The 16335-nt window shown below is 45.1% G+C and overlaps 3 protein-coding genes across 20 annotated transcripts in view; 2 read left to right on the top strand and 1 right to left on the bottom strand.

Annotated features, from left to right (window-relative positions):
• The window catches only part of MYO19 (myosin XIX), a 42293-nt gene extending 33174 nt beyond the window's left edge, over nucleotides 1-9119 (bottom strand). For 2 of the 4 annotated variants that reach the window (XR_010659626.1, XM_065908931.1), the window contains exon 1: nucleotides 8871-9119. The gene's annotated coding sequence lies outside the window, so the exon portion shown is untranslated. Of the gene's footprint in view, nucleotides 1-482; nucleotides 669-8870 lie in introns of those variants that run through there. The other 2 variants (XM_065908933.1, XM_065908932.1) reach the window with 2 other exon arrangements.
• On the top strand, nucleotides 207-4868 carry PIGW (phosphatidylinositol glycan anchor biosynthesis class W). 9 transcript variants are annotated; one of them, XM_065908937.1, is made up of 4 exons: nucleotides 1157-1237; nucleotides 1379-1527; nucleotides 1891-1928; nucleotides 2254-4868. In XM_065908937.1, the coding sequence occupies exon 4, from the start codon at nucleotides 2266-2268 to the stop codon at nucleotides 3775-3777; it is 1512 nt and encodes a 503-aa protein (XP_065765009.1). In that variant the 5' UTR covers nucleotides 1157-1237; nucleotides 1379-1527; nucleotides 1891-1928; nucleotides 2254-2265; the 3' UTR covers nucleotides 3778-4868. The 9 variants fall into 9 exon arrangements, with proteins under 9 accessions (XP_065765013.1, XP_065765015.1, XP_065765011.1 ...); XM_065908944.1 differs by having other exon boundaries at nucleotides 1891-1932; nucleotides 2258-4868; XM_065908940.1 differs by having other exon boundaries at nucleotides 1891-2053.
• A 129-nt stretch (nucleotides 9120-9248) lies between the features above and the next one.
• GGNBP2 (gametogenetin binding protein 2) overlaps nucleotides 9249-16335 on the top strand; it is a 32941-nt gene continuing 25854 nt past the window's right edge. For 2 of the 7 annotated variants that reach the window (XM_065911116.1, XM_065911115.1), the window contains exons 1-2: nucleotides 9249-9410; nucleotides 9946-10147. In XM_065911116.1, the coding sequence (XP_065767188.1) occupies nucleotides 10055-10147 (93 nt within the window). In that variant the 5' untranslated portion in view covers nucleotides 9249-9410; nucleotides 9946-10054. Of the gene's footprint in view, nucleotides 9411-9811; nucleotides 10148-16335 lie in introns of those variants that run through there. The other 5 variants (XM_065911114.1, XM_065911112.1, XM_065911117.1 and 2 more) reach the window with 4 other exon arrangements.

Here is a 16335-nt window from a genome sequence, read left to right as displayed (position 1 = left end):
AGCCCGGTCGGCCCCGCCCGCAGCTTGCCGGCGGGAACCGGGCACTCCCGGTCCCGGCGAGCTGCCGCCGGGCCCAGGGCTGGGATGCCGCTCCGGAAACACTGGGCACCGGGACAGTCCGTCCTTCTCGGGAAGGTGGAAGTGACCCCCAGCCAAGGGCGCAGCTGCCTGCACGCCTCCTGGGGCCCCCCTCCCAGGTGCCCAGGCGGGGAGAGGCGCGCAGCGGGAGTGGGGCCTCCCTGCACCCCGGGCCGCCCCCTGCCGGCACGGTGAGGCGTGACCCCGGAGGGTCCTAGTCCTGGAGCAAAAGGCAGAGAGCCGGGCTTCCTCCTCCTGGGATACGAGAGGGTCAAAAGGGAAAGGGCGAAGAAGTGAAGCCCGCGCTCTGGAAAGGGGGAAAGAGGGGCGCCCCCTTCTCCAGCGCCACGGGGGCCCACTGGCCTCCCCGGTTCCTTCGGGCCCGGCTGCGGGGTGGCACTCACCGGTCCCACGGCCCGAGCCGCCGAGCGTGCGGCCCCCGCCGGCCAGACTGGAAAGACAGACGGGCGGGCCGGGTGAGGTGGCGGGAAGGGCCTGCGAGGCAGAGGGCGGGCGCGGGGCGGGGGCCGGCCGGGGAGGCGCCGGGAACGCCGTGGGCGCCCGGCCTCGGGCCGAGCGGCCGGGAGCCGGCCGGCTCCTCCCCGGGGGCGGGGCGCGCGCCAGCCGGGCGCACGTGGCCCGCCCGGGACGCCGGGTTCCAGAGCCGAGGGTTTGCTCCGGGACGGTGTACTTTAGAGCCCGCGGTGAGGTGCGAGGGAGCGGGGAGGGACGGAGGGGCCCCGGGGCCCTCGCGGGACTGTGGGTCTCCCAGTCGGGAGACCGGGCGCCCTGACGCTTGCCGCGGGGTCTGATGGCCAGTGGTGGGGTGCGGCACGCGCCGTTTCCGCCCGGGGGCCTCTGACCGACCGGCTTGTCAGCGGCTGCGGCCACGTTGTCAGGACCAGGGCTGGCCTAGCCGGAGACCCGGAGGAAGGCGCGCAGGGAACAGGCGGGGCGTGGGAAAAGGGCACCCTCCGGGGCGGGGCCGCGCAGTGGGCGGGGCCTGAGAGAGCGGTCCGCCCCGCCCCGGCCGGAAGCGCCGCTCGCGAAGCGGAAGTGGCGGGCTTCCGCGCTTCCCGCGGCGGCGGGGGATCCCGGCGCTCCAGTCCACTGACGCGGCTCTGTGCCGCGGGGCGCCGAGACCCCAGGAGCACGTGAGGTATGAGGACCGGCGTGCGTGTCTGTCAGGAAAAGAGCTCTATTTCAGCCGGTTCGGATCGGTTGCTCCTCGGGAGGCGTGGTTGGGTCCCTATAGGCCATCCCTCAAACGTGCATTCTCGGGATGGTTCTTATTTGACAGATGTGTGCTTCCCGTGTGCCGCTTTTCAGACATGGACGTGGGGTGCAGAGGCGTTTTGTAGCCGTTAAAACAACACTAGTGTGTACTTTACGGTCCCTACTCCTCCGTGATTAGCGTCCGTTCCATTCTACCAACACCTTGTAAGGGAGGTGAGGAGCAAGCAGCCTGGGGAGCTCGGGAGATCCCTGGAGGGTTCGCATTTTGTGCTGGAGGCAGGAGGTTCAGAGAGGCTCGGGACAGAAACTGGGGCCCCCAAATCCAAAGTACTTAAGCACCTTCTCTTTCCGCGTCCCTCTTCTCCTCCCCCCTCATAGTGGACTCGAAATCATTAGTTAGGTGTAAACTAATTTTCATTACAGTATTTTCATGACAGTGTACTGTATTTATTTTTTAGCAGTCCTGGGTTTTCCTTGCTGTGGGAGGGCTTTCTCTATTTGCAGAGAGTAGGGACTACTCTCTACTTGTGGGTGTACAGCCTTCTCACTGCAGTGGCTTCTTTTTGTTGTGTACAGGCTCCAGGACGTGTCCCGCTTCAGTGATTGTGGCTCAGGCAAGTTGCCCTGTGGCATGTGGAATCTTAGATGGACCTGGGATCGAACCCATGTCCCCTGCACTCTTAAGGTGGACTCCCAACCACTGGACCACCAGGAAGTCCCAGCTAAAGCTTTTTAACCAGTAATTTCATTCTGTTAGTAGGACATCCTTATCTTCATATATTAGGCTTCTTCCAACAATCCTTGGAGGGGGGAATCTCAAGTCCTGGATTCTGCTCTGAAATTCAGGAATTAAGTAAAACCCAGTCAGGTGCATCTATATGCCAGTCCCACAGAAAGGTTGCTTTTCATATATGCATCCCTTTGCTCTTGTTTTCATAGGAAGGAGAAAAAATGTCTCAAAAGCAGATGAAGGAAGCTTTTGTCAGTAACCAGAATGGAACAAGCGTGCTGGAAATCACCGAGGGCTTGTGTCTGCCTGCACTTTGTATCCTGTGTAGAGGGCTCCTGATCATTGTCTCACAGCACTTCTGTTCTTCTTCACATAACTCGAGGACTCGATTCTTGGTTGACTTTGCTTTCCTAATAGTTCCCCTGGTCACCACTTTGACCATTTTCTCTTCATTTGTCCTCCTCCAGTATCTTGTTGCAATTATCCTTGGGGCAGGACTGCTCTATGAAATATACTGCAGAAGAACTTGCTATGTCAGAATGCCTTTCCACAAAATCTGTGAAAAATTCTTGAAAGTCAGTCTAGAATCAGAACACATTCCAGCCATCTCCTGTTTCCGTGTCGTTAACAGTGCCTTTACTGCTGTTGCCATTTTGGCTGTGGACTTCCCACTGTTTCCCAGAAGATATGCCAAAACCGAGCTCTACGGGACAGGAGCAATGGATTATGGAGTAGGGGGCTTTATTTTTGGGTCTGCAATGGTTTCTCCAGAGGTTAGGAGAAAGTATACAAAAGGCTCCAGACTTTGTTATCTTACAAAGTCACTGTACTCTGTTTGGCCATTAGTTTTCCTAGGAATGGGGCGATTAGTTGCTATAAAATCCATAGACTATCAGGAACATTTAACTGAGTATGGTGTTCACTGGAACTTTTTCTTTACCTTAATAGTTGTGAAACTGATAACATCACTGCTTTTGATTATGTTTCCCCTAAATAAATCCTGGATTGTGGCCATCAGCATTACTGCATTATACCAGCTAGCCCTTGATTTTACCCCCCTGAAAAGTTTAATTTTGTATGGCACTGATGGCAGTGGCACAAGGGTTGGTTTATTAAATGCCAACCGAGAAGGAATCATCTCTACCCTGGGGTACGTGGCAATACACATGGCTGGTGTTCAAACAGGGTTATATGTACTTAAGAGAAGGTCACAGATCAAAGACTGGATAAAAGTAGCATACTGTATTCTATTGACAGCTGTTGGCCTCTTCATTTCTCTTTACATAGTTCAGGTAAATGTAGAAGTGGCATCTCGAAGAATGGCCAATTTAGCTTTTTGTATTTGGATAGTTGCTTCTTGCCTGATCCTTCTTAGTAGTTTATTACTGGGTGATATAATTTTGAGTTTTGCCAAATTTGTAATTAAAGAGGCAGCAGTACCATGTTCTTGGAAACTTATCCAGTCACCCACTGCAAATAAAAAGCATCTGGAATCCATAGTCTCTGAAGCCAAAAGAAAGGAACCTACTCTCTGTTTAATCACAGCAATGAACAGAAACCAGTTACTTTTTTTCTTGCTGTCAAATGTAACAACTGGTCTAGTCAACCTTTCAGTAGATACATTACACAGCAGTACCCCATGGGCCTTGTGCCTGCTCAATCTCTACATGTTTACCAACTGCTTAATTATATATGTGCTACACTTGCAAGATAAGACAATAAAATTTTGGTGATCAATAAGGGTAGTATATGTTCTGAGCAATTTTATGTTAATGAGGAAGAATAAATATAAAATGTGAAGAAAATGGGCTTCTGTCAATCCAGGGTTAACTGTTTCATTATAAAATTAAGATTCATTCCTGCTTTAACAGTAGTGATGCTTGATATTTTAAATGTATGTCAACACTATGTAAAACAAGTCAGAAGAAGCAAAGCCTTGTGACTTGTCAGAATACTTATAAATTTTAGTTATTTTAAAGAAGCTGTTGTGTTTACAATTGTGACACTGGAAGATTGGAGGGTAGGAAGGAGGATTTTTTACATCTTATTTTGGGGGGAGGGGATGTTGAGAAGCATGAAGGATCTTAGTTCCTTCACCAGGGATCACCTTTGTCCCCTTGCAGTGGAAGTGGAGAGTCTTAATCACTGGGCTGCCCGGAAAGCCCCTTTTACTTTTTGTCTTGTATCACCTATTACCATTCTGTATTTTCTATTGTGTGTATTTTATAGTATTTACATTAAAATACCTCAGTTGTGGAATTGTCAGCAGTACTGCTCAATTTTAATCTTTAAAAAAGACTCGGTGTAAGAAAGCAAATGTTTAAAGTCAAATACTTAAAAGATCACAAAACAGCTAAAGGCTCCAAAGAAGAATGTATTAGTTGCTCAGGTGTCCAACTCTTTTTGACCCCAGGAGCTTGCCAGGCTCTTCTGTCCATGGAATTCTCCAGGCAAGAATAACTGAAGTGGGTAGCCATTCCCTTCTGGAGGAGACCTGCCTGAGTCAGGGATCGAACTCTGGTCTCCTGCATTGCAGATGGATTCTTTACCTTCTGAGCCATCAGGCAAGACCCAAATGCCCTAAGAATAGATTGAATTATTTGTTGTGATTTACAAGCTTAATAATTATGAGACAATAGTTTTGCAGTGAGATTCATTTTTTTTTAGCCTGCTCTCTGCTGTCAATGGCGACCCACTCTAGTACTCTTGCCTGGAAAACCCCATGGACAGAGGAGCCTGGTAGGCTTCAGTCCATGGGGTCGTGAAGAGTCGGACTTGACTGAGCGACTTCACTTTCACACGCTGGAGAAGGAAATGGCAACCCACTCCAGTGTTCTTGCCTGGAGAATCCCAGGGACGGGGGAGTCTGGTGGGCTACCGTCTATGGGGTCGCACAGGGTCGGGCACAACTGAAACAAGTTAGCAGCAGCAGCTGCTAGGAATGATAAGCAAAAGGTTTCTGATACCTTGGAGCTTGCAATCTAATGGGGAAAACACATTAAACAACTGTTATAAACTGTGCTAAGTCATGAAATATAGGTTGCCAAAGTGTCAAATCAAGAATTGATTTTACAGTAATTCTTGAGTCAAGAAACTTTTCCCCACGGATGGTTAATTTTTCTTTTTTTTTTTTGAGCTAGAGTCGATGGGTGGAATGAAGAGTTAGTGTTCGTGTGTCTAGGGAGCAGAGGGTCAGATGCTAGTAAGGGAGAGGGTCAACAGCAAACGTGACTATCGTACTAATGAGTTTAAATTTCTTAAGCTGATGAGGACTAATTTAGTACTTAGGTAGCATTTTGTCCTTGCTAACTACAGTTAGTTATATTTGGAGGTAATCTATTGAAAGAAATTTACCCCCTAAAAAAGTCAACATGTTGAATAGTTATGTTGCTATAAAAACAAGTCAGATTAGATTTTATTTCTGATTAATAAGGAAGACTTGAAATTTAACCAAGAAGATTATAGTATGTAAATTAAGCATGACTAGGAAAGGTGACCGGTTTTCCTGCTGTGTCACAGTACTAATATCCTACAATTTACCTGTTCAAAGCATTTTAGGAGGGCTGAGAGGCTCTAACCATATTGTTCTCATTAAAATAGTTAACTTAGAGTATTTGGTGACTTAATGACCATGTGTCTAATTGGTCTGCTGCTTCTTGTCCCAGGTCTTAAATATCTTTCAGTAAGTCTGTCTCCCAATTATAGATACTGAATCATAACTAAGAGCAAAATGTACTATGTTTTTTCCACCTCCAATTAGGAAAGTCATGGAAGAGAAAGTTAATGAAATTAACTTTTTTAATTTAAAATTTTAATTTAATTTAAAAATTAAAAATTTTAAAAATTAATAAAAAATAAACCAATCTGATTTTAGTTTACAGAACAGAAAGAAATCATTAAATAAATATTTATTGAGTTCCAATGTGCTAGATACAGGTGCTGGGGAAACAACAGAAAATAACACCCTGCCCTCAATGGGCTTCTGTTTTAACTTGTGGAAATTATTTCTCCTTTAAAAATGTTCTTTTAGTGGGGAACATCTGTCCCTGTTTTTGACAGATACAATAGAACTTCCCACTGTTAGGCCACAAAAAAGAAAACCCAGTTCACTGGACAACTGTGGTAAATTAAGTAATAAGATTTTGCTGTTGATTTTACTACCACATAAAACAATAAGGTTATTATAGTGAAAACAACAGTAGGTATTTTAATCTTCAACTATCAATTTCTGAGGACAGAGAAGGGAGGGGCAAAGAGAAGAGAGAATATAATCTAGTCTAGGACTTATCTGTGACCTTCAGAAAGTGACTCATTCTCATGCCTTTAATTTTACACTATTATAAACTGGGGATGTCTACTACATATGTATTAATAGTTTTGTGTTCAGTAGATGACAATGTTTTATTTTTATTGGGCACCTTGTCCAATATGTTGTGTAAATTATATAAGAACATACTTTGCTCCCTAGGAATTCCTCTATGAGCACAGGAATATAAGGAACAAATCAGTATCCTTTATTGCTTTTAAACCCAGGTAGCTTGGAGACTAGTCATATCTCATAATGTCTGAGTTTTGCCCCTGGCTTCTCTCACAGCGTGGACCTGCCAAAGAAGAAAAAGAATGGTATTTTTTATGGAGAATGTGATATGATATCACATCTCCATCACACCAACTGTTCATTATGTGAAGTCGCTCAGTCGTGTCCGACTTTTTGCGACCCCATGGACTGTAGCCTACCAGGCTTCTCAGTCCATGGGATTTTCCAGGCAAGAGTACTTGAGTGGGTTGCCATTTCCTTCTCCAGGGGATCTTCCCAACCCAGGGATCGAACCCGGGTCTCCCACATTGTAGGCAGACGCTTTACCCTCTGAGCCACCAGTTCCTTATGAGGTACCAGCAAAAGGTCTTCTGTTGTTAACTGCCTGCTTTTTCTTAGCCTTTAAAATTTTTCAGCTTTGCCCTTCACAATGCCAGTATCGAAATTTAAAAAGGCAACAACTGGCTCTTTTAAAAATGCAATCGTTTTATCAAAGATAAGCTCTCTGAAGGCAGATCCTTACTCATGAAACATTTGCTGTAGCACTAAATATAATATTTGCTTCAGCTAAATATAGCTGCAGACCAACAGTGAAAAAAATGAATGCCTGCTCTAAACTGAAGATACAAGGTTAAAAATTCTAAAAGTTGCTTTGCAGTGAAGTAATTTGCTAAGCATTTTCCCCTCAAATGTTGATTTTGTCTTATTTGTAGCACCCAGGGACCTCCCTGAGAAAGAGCAATTTATCAAGCAAATTAACTTTTTAGCCTTATAATAAGTCCATATTAAATAGTACGTGAAACATTGTCCAGAGATACTACACAGTGTGCTCAGTGGATCTAGAAGGCAAATCCAAATCAGGGGAAATAATCGCAGACGGAAAGACACTGTTGTAGTCTCCTCATTTTAAGTTTTATATCTGGGTTTTAATGCCTTTTTTTAAACTGAGATTTAAACCCCCAAGGTGAATACTCTTGTTTTGCTAGTACCCAGGGTGTACTACTCAGTAATGAAAGTTATTAAAATTAACACCTATACATTGAACTTGTATTTTCACTGTCCTTTACCAACCATCATCCAAACAAAGCTTGAAAGGTATAACATAGGTACACTGATTGATTGGAGAAGGAAATAGCAACCCACTCCAGAATTCATGCCTGGAAAATCCCAAGGACCGAGGAGCCTGGGGGCTACAGTCCATGGGGTCACAAAGAGTCGGACACGACTAAGCGACTTCACTTACTTACTTACATTAATTGATAGTCTTTATAGGAGCACTTTCAGATTTTAGAAGCCACCTTGTTCTTTTTTTCCTTAGGGGTGTTTTACAGGGAACACAAAATTCTCTAAAACTGTCCATATTTTGGCTATGTAGTCTAACTTGTCAGAACTTACATGCAAGCCTATATGCCTACTGAATTTAAGCTAAAGACCACACACTCTTCTGCTCTCCCAACATGGCTAAGGACATAAATACTTACTGGATAATCACACCTTTGGGACTGAACAATGGTTCTTCCAGTTTATTATGTCACCTACCCTAACAGTGACCACACAATGTCATAAGTCAACATGGCTAAGGGGTTGCATGCACTATGGGTTTTTTTGTTGCGAATCTCTAAGACTTAATGTGATGACCAAAATACTTTTTAAACTCAGTATCACAGCTCTAGCCTATTCTACCAGGAAATACAGATCACCAGGATTAGTTAGTTGTAAGAGCATCCGATGGATTGAGTCTTAAAATCGTCAAGACTTTTCACAGGTAAAAACCTTCCTGACAACTATAGTGGCTTTACAAACAGGACTCTTAACGCCTTCAAGGTAAGAACCGAGTATACGACGGCACGCAGAGTGTGCATGAATTTGTCTTGACGGCAGCTCTGATTCTCGGAAGAGGGTCAGAGGGCAGGGCCTTTGGCCAGCACCAGCGCTTTGCCCAAGGCAACTGTTGTTCTGTCTGAGTCTCCAGGTTAATATTAACCGGACCCAAGAAGTTTCTCTGCCCAGGACGTGTATCCAAGCCACTATCTTCACAGTGTAACGACAACAAAAAACTGTCAGCACTTAATCTTTTTTCTGCCCCTCTCGAAGGGATCTCAATATGACTCTGGGAAAGCGGTGATGCCGGTAGCTTCTGAAGAACAGGGCATCAGGGAAAGCGGCGTCAAGGGCCTGGAAACCCAGCCTAGTCTGTCGCTCAGCCCCCAGATGCACGTCTCCCCTTCCCCGACTCCCACCTTTTGCTCTCACTGGTTTGGAAAAGTCTCAGCTCCCCCCCCCACTTACCCAAGTCCTCACTTGGCCCCGACCCTAGGCGGAGTCCCCTCGGCTCCGCTCCCTTCTCCCCTCGGCCTTCGGGAGAGCGGTTCCCGGGTCCCACACCGCGGAGGACAGACGGGAGGCCTACTCACCCCTCCTAACAGCCCTATTTCGGGTTTATTTGAGTAGCTAGACTCCGGGGAGGGCGCAGGTCACGCGTCGGGAGACCGCTGGGGAAGCACCCCGCCCCCTCCGCCAGGGTTTCGAAAGGGGCGATCCAGGAGAGCTCCTGGAGTCTCGCGAGAGGAGGCGGGGCCTCGCCCGGCTCGCTCGGCCCCGCCCCGCCCCACCCTCCCCAGGTCCCCCCCCCGCCCTCCCTCCCCCACTCCCCCGTGGCGCGAGCGGCTGACTGAGCCTGGAGAGGAAACGGCATTCTGAGCCGCGCTCCCGCCCAGGCCGGCCCCAACGCAGGCCTCGTCAGCCGGTAACGGGGAGCCGAGGTGGGGGGTCAGGGAGGCGACCACGCAAGCGGTGAAGGTCAGAAGCGGGAGGCCTCCTCCGAGAAGGGTGAGGAGGGGAGGGTCTGTGCCTCCCCCGCGGACTCCGCAGAGCTGAGGCGGGGTCGACCCCTCCCAGGGGCGGGGTCGCGCTGGGCAACTGCAGCCCAGGGGACTGATGGGGCGGGGCGCGCCCTTAAAGGGGGAGAAGGGGTCAGCTGTGTGGGGGGGTGGGCTGAGGGCTCCCGGGCGGCGGGCAGTGGGCTGAGGAGCGGAAGCTGGGCGTGGCGTCCTAGAGCCGGGACTCCGCTGACGGGCTGGGGGAAGCCCCGGGGCCGCCAGGTCCCTTCCGCCTCTCCTTTGGACCCTGAGTGGAGGCCGGCGGGCTGGGGGGGTGGCGGGGGGGAAGGGAGAACGGCGCGAGGGGGCGGGTCCCCGCGCTGCTCGCCGCTGATTGGCTGAGCGCGTGTGGAATCGGGTGATGGGAAACGCAGCCCAGCTCTCCCGTCCCCTCCTGCTGCTCTCCCTCTCCCCCCGCCTCTTCCCCGTGGCGAAAGTGCTGGTCGGCGGCGGGTGCTTACGCTCGCGGGGTTTGGCTGTTGCAGGCAGGAGCTGGGAGGAGGCGGCAGCGGCAGGAGCGGCGGCGGCAGCGGCGGCAGCAGCAGCAGCAGCTGGGAGGAGGTGGTGACGGTGGCAACGGCAGCGTCAGGGACGATGGCGCGACTGGTGGCAGTGTGCAGGGACGGGGAGGAGGAGTTCCCCTTCGAGAGGAGGCAGATTCCCCTCTACATAGACGACACCCTCACGGTGAGCGGGCCGGGCCGGGCCGGGCTCGCCGCTCCCCTGGCAGCTGTTTCCCCTCCTCCCCCTCCCCCAGGCCGAGCGCTGCGCACTGGAGAAAAGAGTGTGTTGCAACTCCTAGGCGAGGCCTTCTCTCCGGCAGGCCCCACAAACTCGCCTTTGCAGTGGGTCGTTTGGTAATGTCCGCGGGCCCCTAGGCTGGCGCTCCACCCGCGCTGAGAACCCCTCTCCCCGGCTCTTACTCCTCCTTTGCCGCTCTCTTCTTCACCCTTTCCCTTTCGGAGACGGTGCTTTTGCCCGAAGCACGCTCCTCGGAGAGGAGCTGAAGGATCTCGGGCGTCCAGGGCCTATCCCTTACAGAAACCACCTACCCTCGGGGAGGCTTAATTATCTGGAAATGTCGCAGCTGCACTGCTACCTGTCTATTTTCTAGCTTAATACTACAGCTCTCACTCCATAAAGCATAATTACGGAGGGCAGGGTGACATGCTCTTGTACAGGAAAGATCCCACTAAAAGGATCTGATTTCGCTACAGTCTCAATATGCCTAGTCCATTAAAACTGTTGGAAATGATTGTATTGTTAGGCCATGACTCTTCAAAACGGGCCTTCTTGGCATTAATGATTCTTTAATTTACCGGTAGCTTTTCCTAAGGAAGCCACTATATTGAATGTGTAAGGGCATTATAAAAGGCTGATGGCTCATCTTGAATGTCAAAACCCAGTTCTGAGTAGTTTTCCTTTTTAGAGTTGATGGTGGTACAGCATTACAGACCCTCTGCTCTGGGTTGCTCTGCTCTCTGTTTCCTTTAGAAGGAAATGGCAGAAATTTGAATCTGAACAGGAAATGAGTGCAGTCGCTTGTCACAATTTCTTAAGAAATGAAATGGACCTTTTCTGAGAATCTTGAAATGTGCGTTTTGATGATGCTGAAGCTTTGGATTATACGTTTGCGTTTTGATAAGGTGTAACTAAGTGTCTTCATCATACCGCCTTTGCCTTTTTTCCTTTTCAAAGGTGGTTGGTGTGTTCTGTTCCTGAATTTCTTTTTTGCAAATATCTACTGAACTTTTTTTCAAATTTTGTGTAAAATGCAAGTCATTGTAGAGATGTCACTATGCCTTTCTGTTTGCCAGTCTCAATTAAGATTTGATTGAGCTGCAGTACCTTTAAAAAGCATTAGAAGAGCTATTGAATGACTTAATTTGTTAGAACTTTTTAAGTGAAAGCATCTATAATTAAGTGCATTTTTTTTTTCCCATGGAAAAAGAATGTTTGGGCTCACATAAGGTACATAGACTTTGTGTTTCACTAGAAAGTGTACTTGTATGCTTTGGTCATGATTTTTGCACTAAAAGTATAATAGACTTGTATTTTTAAAAGTGTTTTTTAAAAAAATTAGCACTCTGATCAAATTAAATGAAGGATTTCTCAATTTGAAAATTAATATGAGTTCATTTATTGATAATTTTCTTTCTTCTCTCTCCCTCCAACATAGATACTTTTCTAGAGCATATAGTTTGCTATCAACCTTTTGTGTTTATTGTCCTAGATAACCTTTGAAGTTAAAAAAAAAAATTTGGACATAAGGTTATTATTGAGTGTATACTATCAAAACATAGGGGAAATCAACCTAAGATTTGAGTATTTGCAAAAATTTAAGACACTTGTGAGTCTCTCCTTTTGTTCACAGAGTCACCTTTAATATGGACGTGGCATTGATAAATCCATCAAATAGTTTTTTAAAATAGGCAACTTTTGGGTGTTTTCATACTCTCTTCTGAATGAATTTCCAAAATTTTCCTTAGAAAAAGATGTAACCTATACTGTAACCTGCACTATTATTGTACTTACTTCTCTGGGGAAGTTGGGATTGGACTGACTTGACAGTGGAGTTTTGCTTTTATTGTATGGTGGACTTGTGACCCAGGCAAATAAAATTTAGGCTTGCTTAATTTAAGTATCTTAAGTAACATCTTATTTTTTATTTTTCTTTACTATGGAAGGTTTTTTTTCACTAGGAAATGAGTGGGACTCTTCATTCATTGCTTTGTTATGGAACTTACATATGGTCACTGAATGCTGGTTTCTGTAAAATCTTGTCAAGAGTCCATCATATTTAGGAAAATAAGTTTCTTTCAGAACCGTTCTACCAGACACTACTTAAAGGAAAAGTGTAGAGCAAACACCTGTTGAAGAGGGAGGAAGGAAGCCTGCACCAGAGGGTCATGCTCAGCACTGGGTCATTGGTAGTTGATGACATTGTACCCCTGAAGTTAACTTTTGGTTTGGTCTTTGTTCCTAGGGTTCATAGGTAATCCACTGAGGAAACATTGTGTGATTATTTCAAGTCTTAGAACCTCGTTAACTTCTAGGTGTTAAGTCTAGTTACAGTGTTTACAGTCAGTTACAAATGTTTATCCTTTGCAGAAGCAAATACCTCTAGCCTGAGGTAAACTAGTGATTTTAAGTTGGATTTGTAAAATGAAATTAACGAGCTTGTAGATGAGGAAGTAGCCTCCTCTTTTATGTGGTATGTTGTAGCCACATTTAAAAGACTCATGGCAGTTTAGTGGGTTTGAGTACTTGAGTACAGTGCTGATACAGGTGTGTTTGAGAAAAATCCCGAGTAAACTGGTGGAATATTTAGGAAAATGGTATGGTGTGTAGCCAAAATGCTTTTCAGTGTTACTAGAATTATAGAATAGCAGATAGACAGAATACAGATTTTATTTTAAAGACATCTTTGAAGAATTGGGATTCCCCGGTGGCTTGCTCAGTAAAGCATCTGCCTTTAACGTGGGAGACCTGGGTTCATCCCTGGGTCAGGAAGATCCCCTGGAGAAGGAAACTGCAACCCACTCCAGTATTCTTGCCTGGACAATCCCATGCACAGAGGAGCCTGGTGGGCTACAGTCCATGGGGTTGCAAAGAGTCGGACACAACTGAGCGACTTCACTTTGAAGAATTGGGGCTTCCCTAGTGGCTCAGATGGTAAAGAATCTGCCTGCAATGCAGGAGACCCAGATTTGATCCCTGGGTTGGGAAGATCCCCTGGAGAAGGATATGGCACCCCACTCCAGTATTCTTGCCTAGATAATTCTATGAACAGAGGAACCTGGTGGGCTACAGTCCATGGGATTGCAGACAAGACTGAGCAGCTAACACACTTTCTTTGAAGGATTACTGTTTTTAAAGTATTTTTAGAAGGAATTAATAGTCAGAATATATACTCCTTATAATATAATCTTGAAAAATGGTTGCAAAACAAACCAAATTATCCTTTACTCTGCTTCCCAGAGGTAGCTGAGATTATAGAGCAGCATTTCATGTAGTTCCCATCATAGAAACATGCAGATTTAGAGTTGAGATGTATCATCTTCTGTAACACTTCTTATCTTGCTTCTTCTCACTGAATATAATACTGAGAACATTTTCTCTTGTTATTCTTAAGCAGTGTTAATGGCCTTGTAATACTTTGTTGTATGACATTCCAGGATGTAATCATTCCTCCTTTGTTGGCCATAGAGGTGGTCCTAGTTTTTGCTATGAATAACATTCTTAAGAATATGAATAATGCATAAAATTTTGCATTAACAATTTTTTCTGGCTTTTCAAAGGAAAATTACTGAATCAAAGGATAAAAATCTTCTATAAAATTCTTGATACATACTGTCAAGTTACTACAATGTGGAACACAGTTTACCCTCTTAATTCAAACCAATCTAAACGGACTAGAAGCTCTGATAAGGGTTTTAGAGACTTTAAAAAGGTGAAAAATGTAGTGTATCCTCTTGAGGATTAGGTATTTAGCATCAGTTAGAAGTTTAGTATTGTTTGCTTAAAAAATAAAAAAGACTTAGATCTTTATTTATTTATTTTATATCTTAGGCTAGGCCATGTGTGTTATGCCATGGGGGATCTTAATTTCCTGACCAGGGATCGAACCTGTGCCCCCTGCATTGGGAGCTCACAGTCTTAACCACTGGTCCACCAGGGAGATTTGCCTGCTTTCAATTCTTGATTAAGTTTTTAATTTACCAAAGGTGATAGATGTTACAGATGGTTTTGAAGATGAAGAAGTAAAAAAGTAAAACTAAAGGGACAGGGATTTTTAATAAATACAGTATTGTTGGATTAGAGCTTGTGAGAATGTGCTAGGAACAGATTATTTGTGGTCAGGAGAAACCAGGACAGGTACTTAAGAGTGAAAGTGGGTAATGGATTCAATAAACTTTATAAAGCAGTAATTGCAGGACAGTGACTTGTTCTATTTTTGGCAAGCCTAGGGATAGGCAACCTCATCATGAAGCCAGACACTAATGATTCCTCTGTGAAACCACACCTGAAGTACTTTACGTGACTGTCTTCCTTTGGGTAACCTAGAATCTGAGGAATAAGTCAGGGAAGTGATTTTACAGAATGAAGGAAAATAGTTCTGCTGTCCTTGATCTTCCTCTTTTTATTTTTTCCCTTTTTCTTATTTTGGTGTCATCAGTGAAGAGCATATAGTGATTGGCCAGTAAACAGCAAAGTAAAAAGCCATTGTTGTAAGGGAAAGGCAAGGACAATAATTATTTAGCGTGAGCATGGAGTTTCTAATTGGGTCGGTATTGAATATGTGTGTGAGTATGTGCATGCATGCTCAGAAGCTCAGTTGTGTATGTACAAGAGAAAATTGAGTATTATTCAAGCCAGTGAAACACAGGAGAGACACAGTAATGTACTTGATCTTTACATTTGTCTGTACTAGCTAGGTAAAAATGAAATGGTTGGAAATGAGGGTTTTGTTTAAAAAATTTTAACCCTGTTCTTTATTGACTTTTTAAAAAGGATTCGAGAATTAGCTATTATTCATTAAATTTTATTTATTTATTTATGGCTGTGCTGGGTCTTCATTGCTGCATGGGCTTTTCCCTAGTTGTGGCAAGCTGGAACTAGTTTTTGTTGTAGTGTGCAAGCTTCTTATTGCAGTGGCTTCTCTTTCTTATGGAGCACACTGTAGGGTGCGTGGTCTTCAGCAGTTGCGGCTCCCAGGCTCTAGAGCATGGGTCAGTAGTTGTGGCGCACGGGCTTTGTTGCCCCGAGGTTTGATCCTCATGGATCAGGGATTGAACCCGTGTCTCCTGCATTGGCAGCTGGATTCTTTATCACTGAGCCACCAGGGAAAGTGAAGTCGCTCAGTCGTGTCTGGCCACCAGGGAAGCCCCTATTAAATTTTATAAACATACATATTTTAAAGGTCAGCTGGTAGATTTTAATATATAGGTGTGCTCTCAGACCTCTGCTTTAATTATTAAAACAATAAAATATAGTTGATCAGAATAAAAATAATATACATAGTCAGAATTTAGGATTTCACCTATGAACTGGAGAGACATTGATTTGGTAAATTGAGTAACTTTGATTTTAAAATAGTATAGGTAATTGTCTCAGTTTTTTTTTTAAATGGTGGCAATTAATATGTGGTGAAATGATGTGTATAGGTATCAAGCAAGTGAAAATGTAAATCAAAATATTAGCTGTTTAAATGGTAGATTGGAGTGACTTGCAGTGTTCTGGTGAGCTACGTGGTTTATCCTATACCTTTTTTTATGACTTGATGAGTTAAGTTTATTCGTGTTTTAAACCATGTGGTGATTCCAGAGAACGAGTGAGTTAATTGCTGTTCTTTTTTCAGTTTTTATGGGCCAGGATTTCTAATACCAGGATTATTAAGACTAGTAACCAATTTTATTTTGTACTGTTGGCAAAGTTAATATATGACAGTGCTCAGAACAATGGCCAGTATACATAAAGCTACGTTAAATGTCTTTATTATTATTGCCATCAGTCTTTGGGGATAAGACACCAAAAATTGGTGACAAGTTGAGTAGCCTAAAAATTGGGTAATTGATCCTAAAACTGTGAGCTGTGGACATGCAGTCTATATGTATGGAAGAAGAAACTTCCAACATAGTAAAAGCTACTGAGATGGAAGCATGAGCGTTTCTCTGAACTTGATGAATATAGAATTGGAAACAAGGAACAGTAGCTCTTTCCCTGGTAATAAGTGGTGTATGTGTGTTACATTACATTTGGGAAAGTCATCTATCTTTTCACTGCCCAGAGATAGCCACATCTGATATATTATATGTTTTCTTTTTCTGTAAGAAAATATACACATGAAAATTTGAATCATGTTGTACATGGAG

Source organism: Muntiacus reevesi, chromosome 18 (assembly GCF_963930625.1).
Source record: "Muntiacus reevesi chromosome 18, mMunRee1.1, whole genome shotgun sequence".
NCBI lineage: Eukaryota > Metazoa > Chordata > Mammalia > Artiodactyla > Cervidae > Muntiacus > Muntiacus reevesi.
The sequence above is the reverse complement of the archived record's forward strand: the minus strand, read 5'-3'. Positions and strand labels throughout refer to the sequence as shown.

Coding starts and splice junctions, on each gene's coding strand:
- PIGW (XM_065908941.1), top strand. CDS start 2,266: ATGTCTCAAAAGCAGATGAAGGAAGCTTTTGTCAGTAACCAGAATGGA.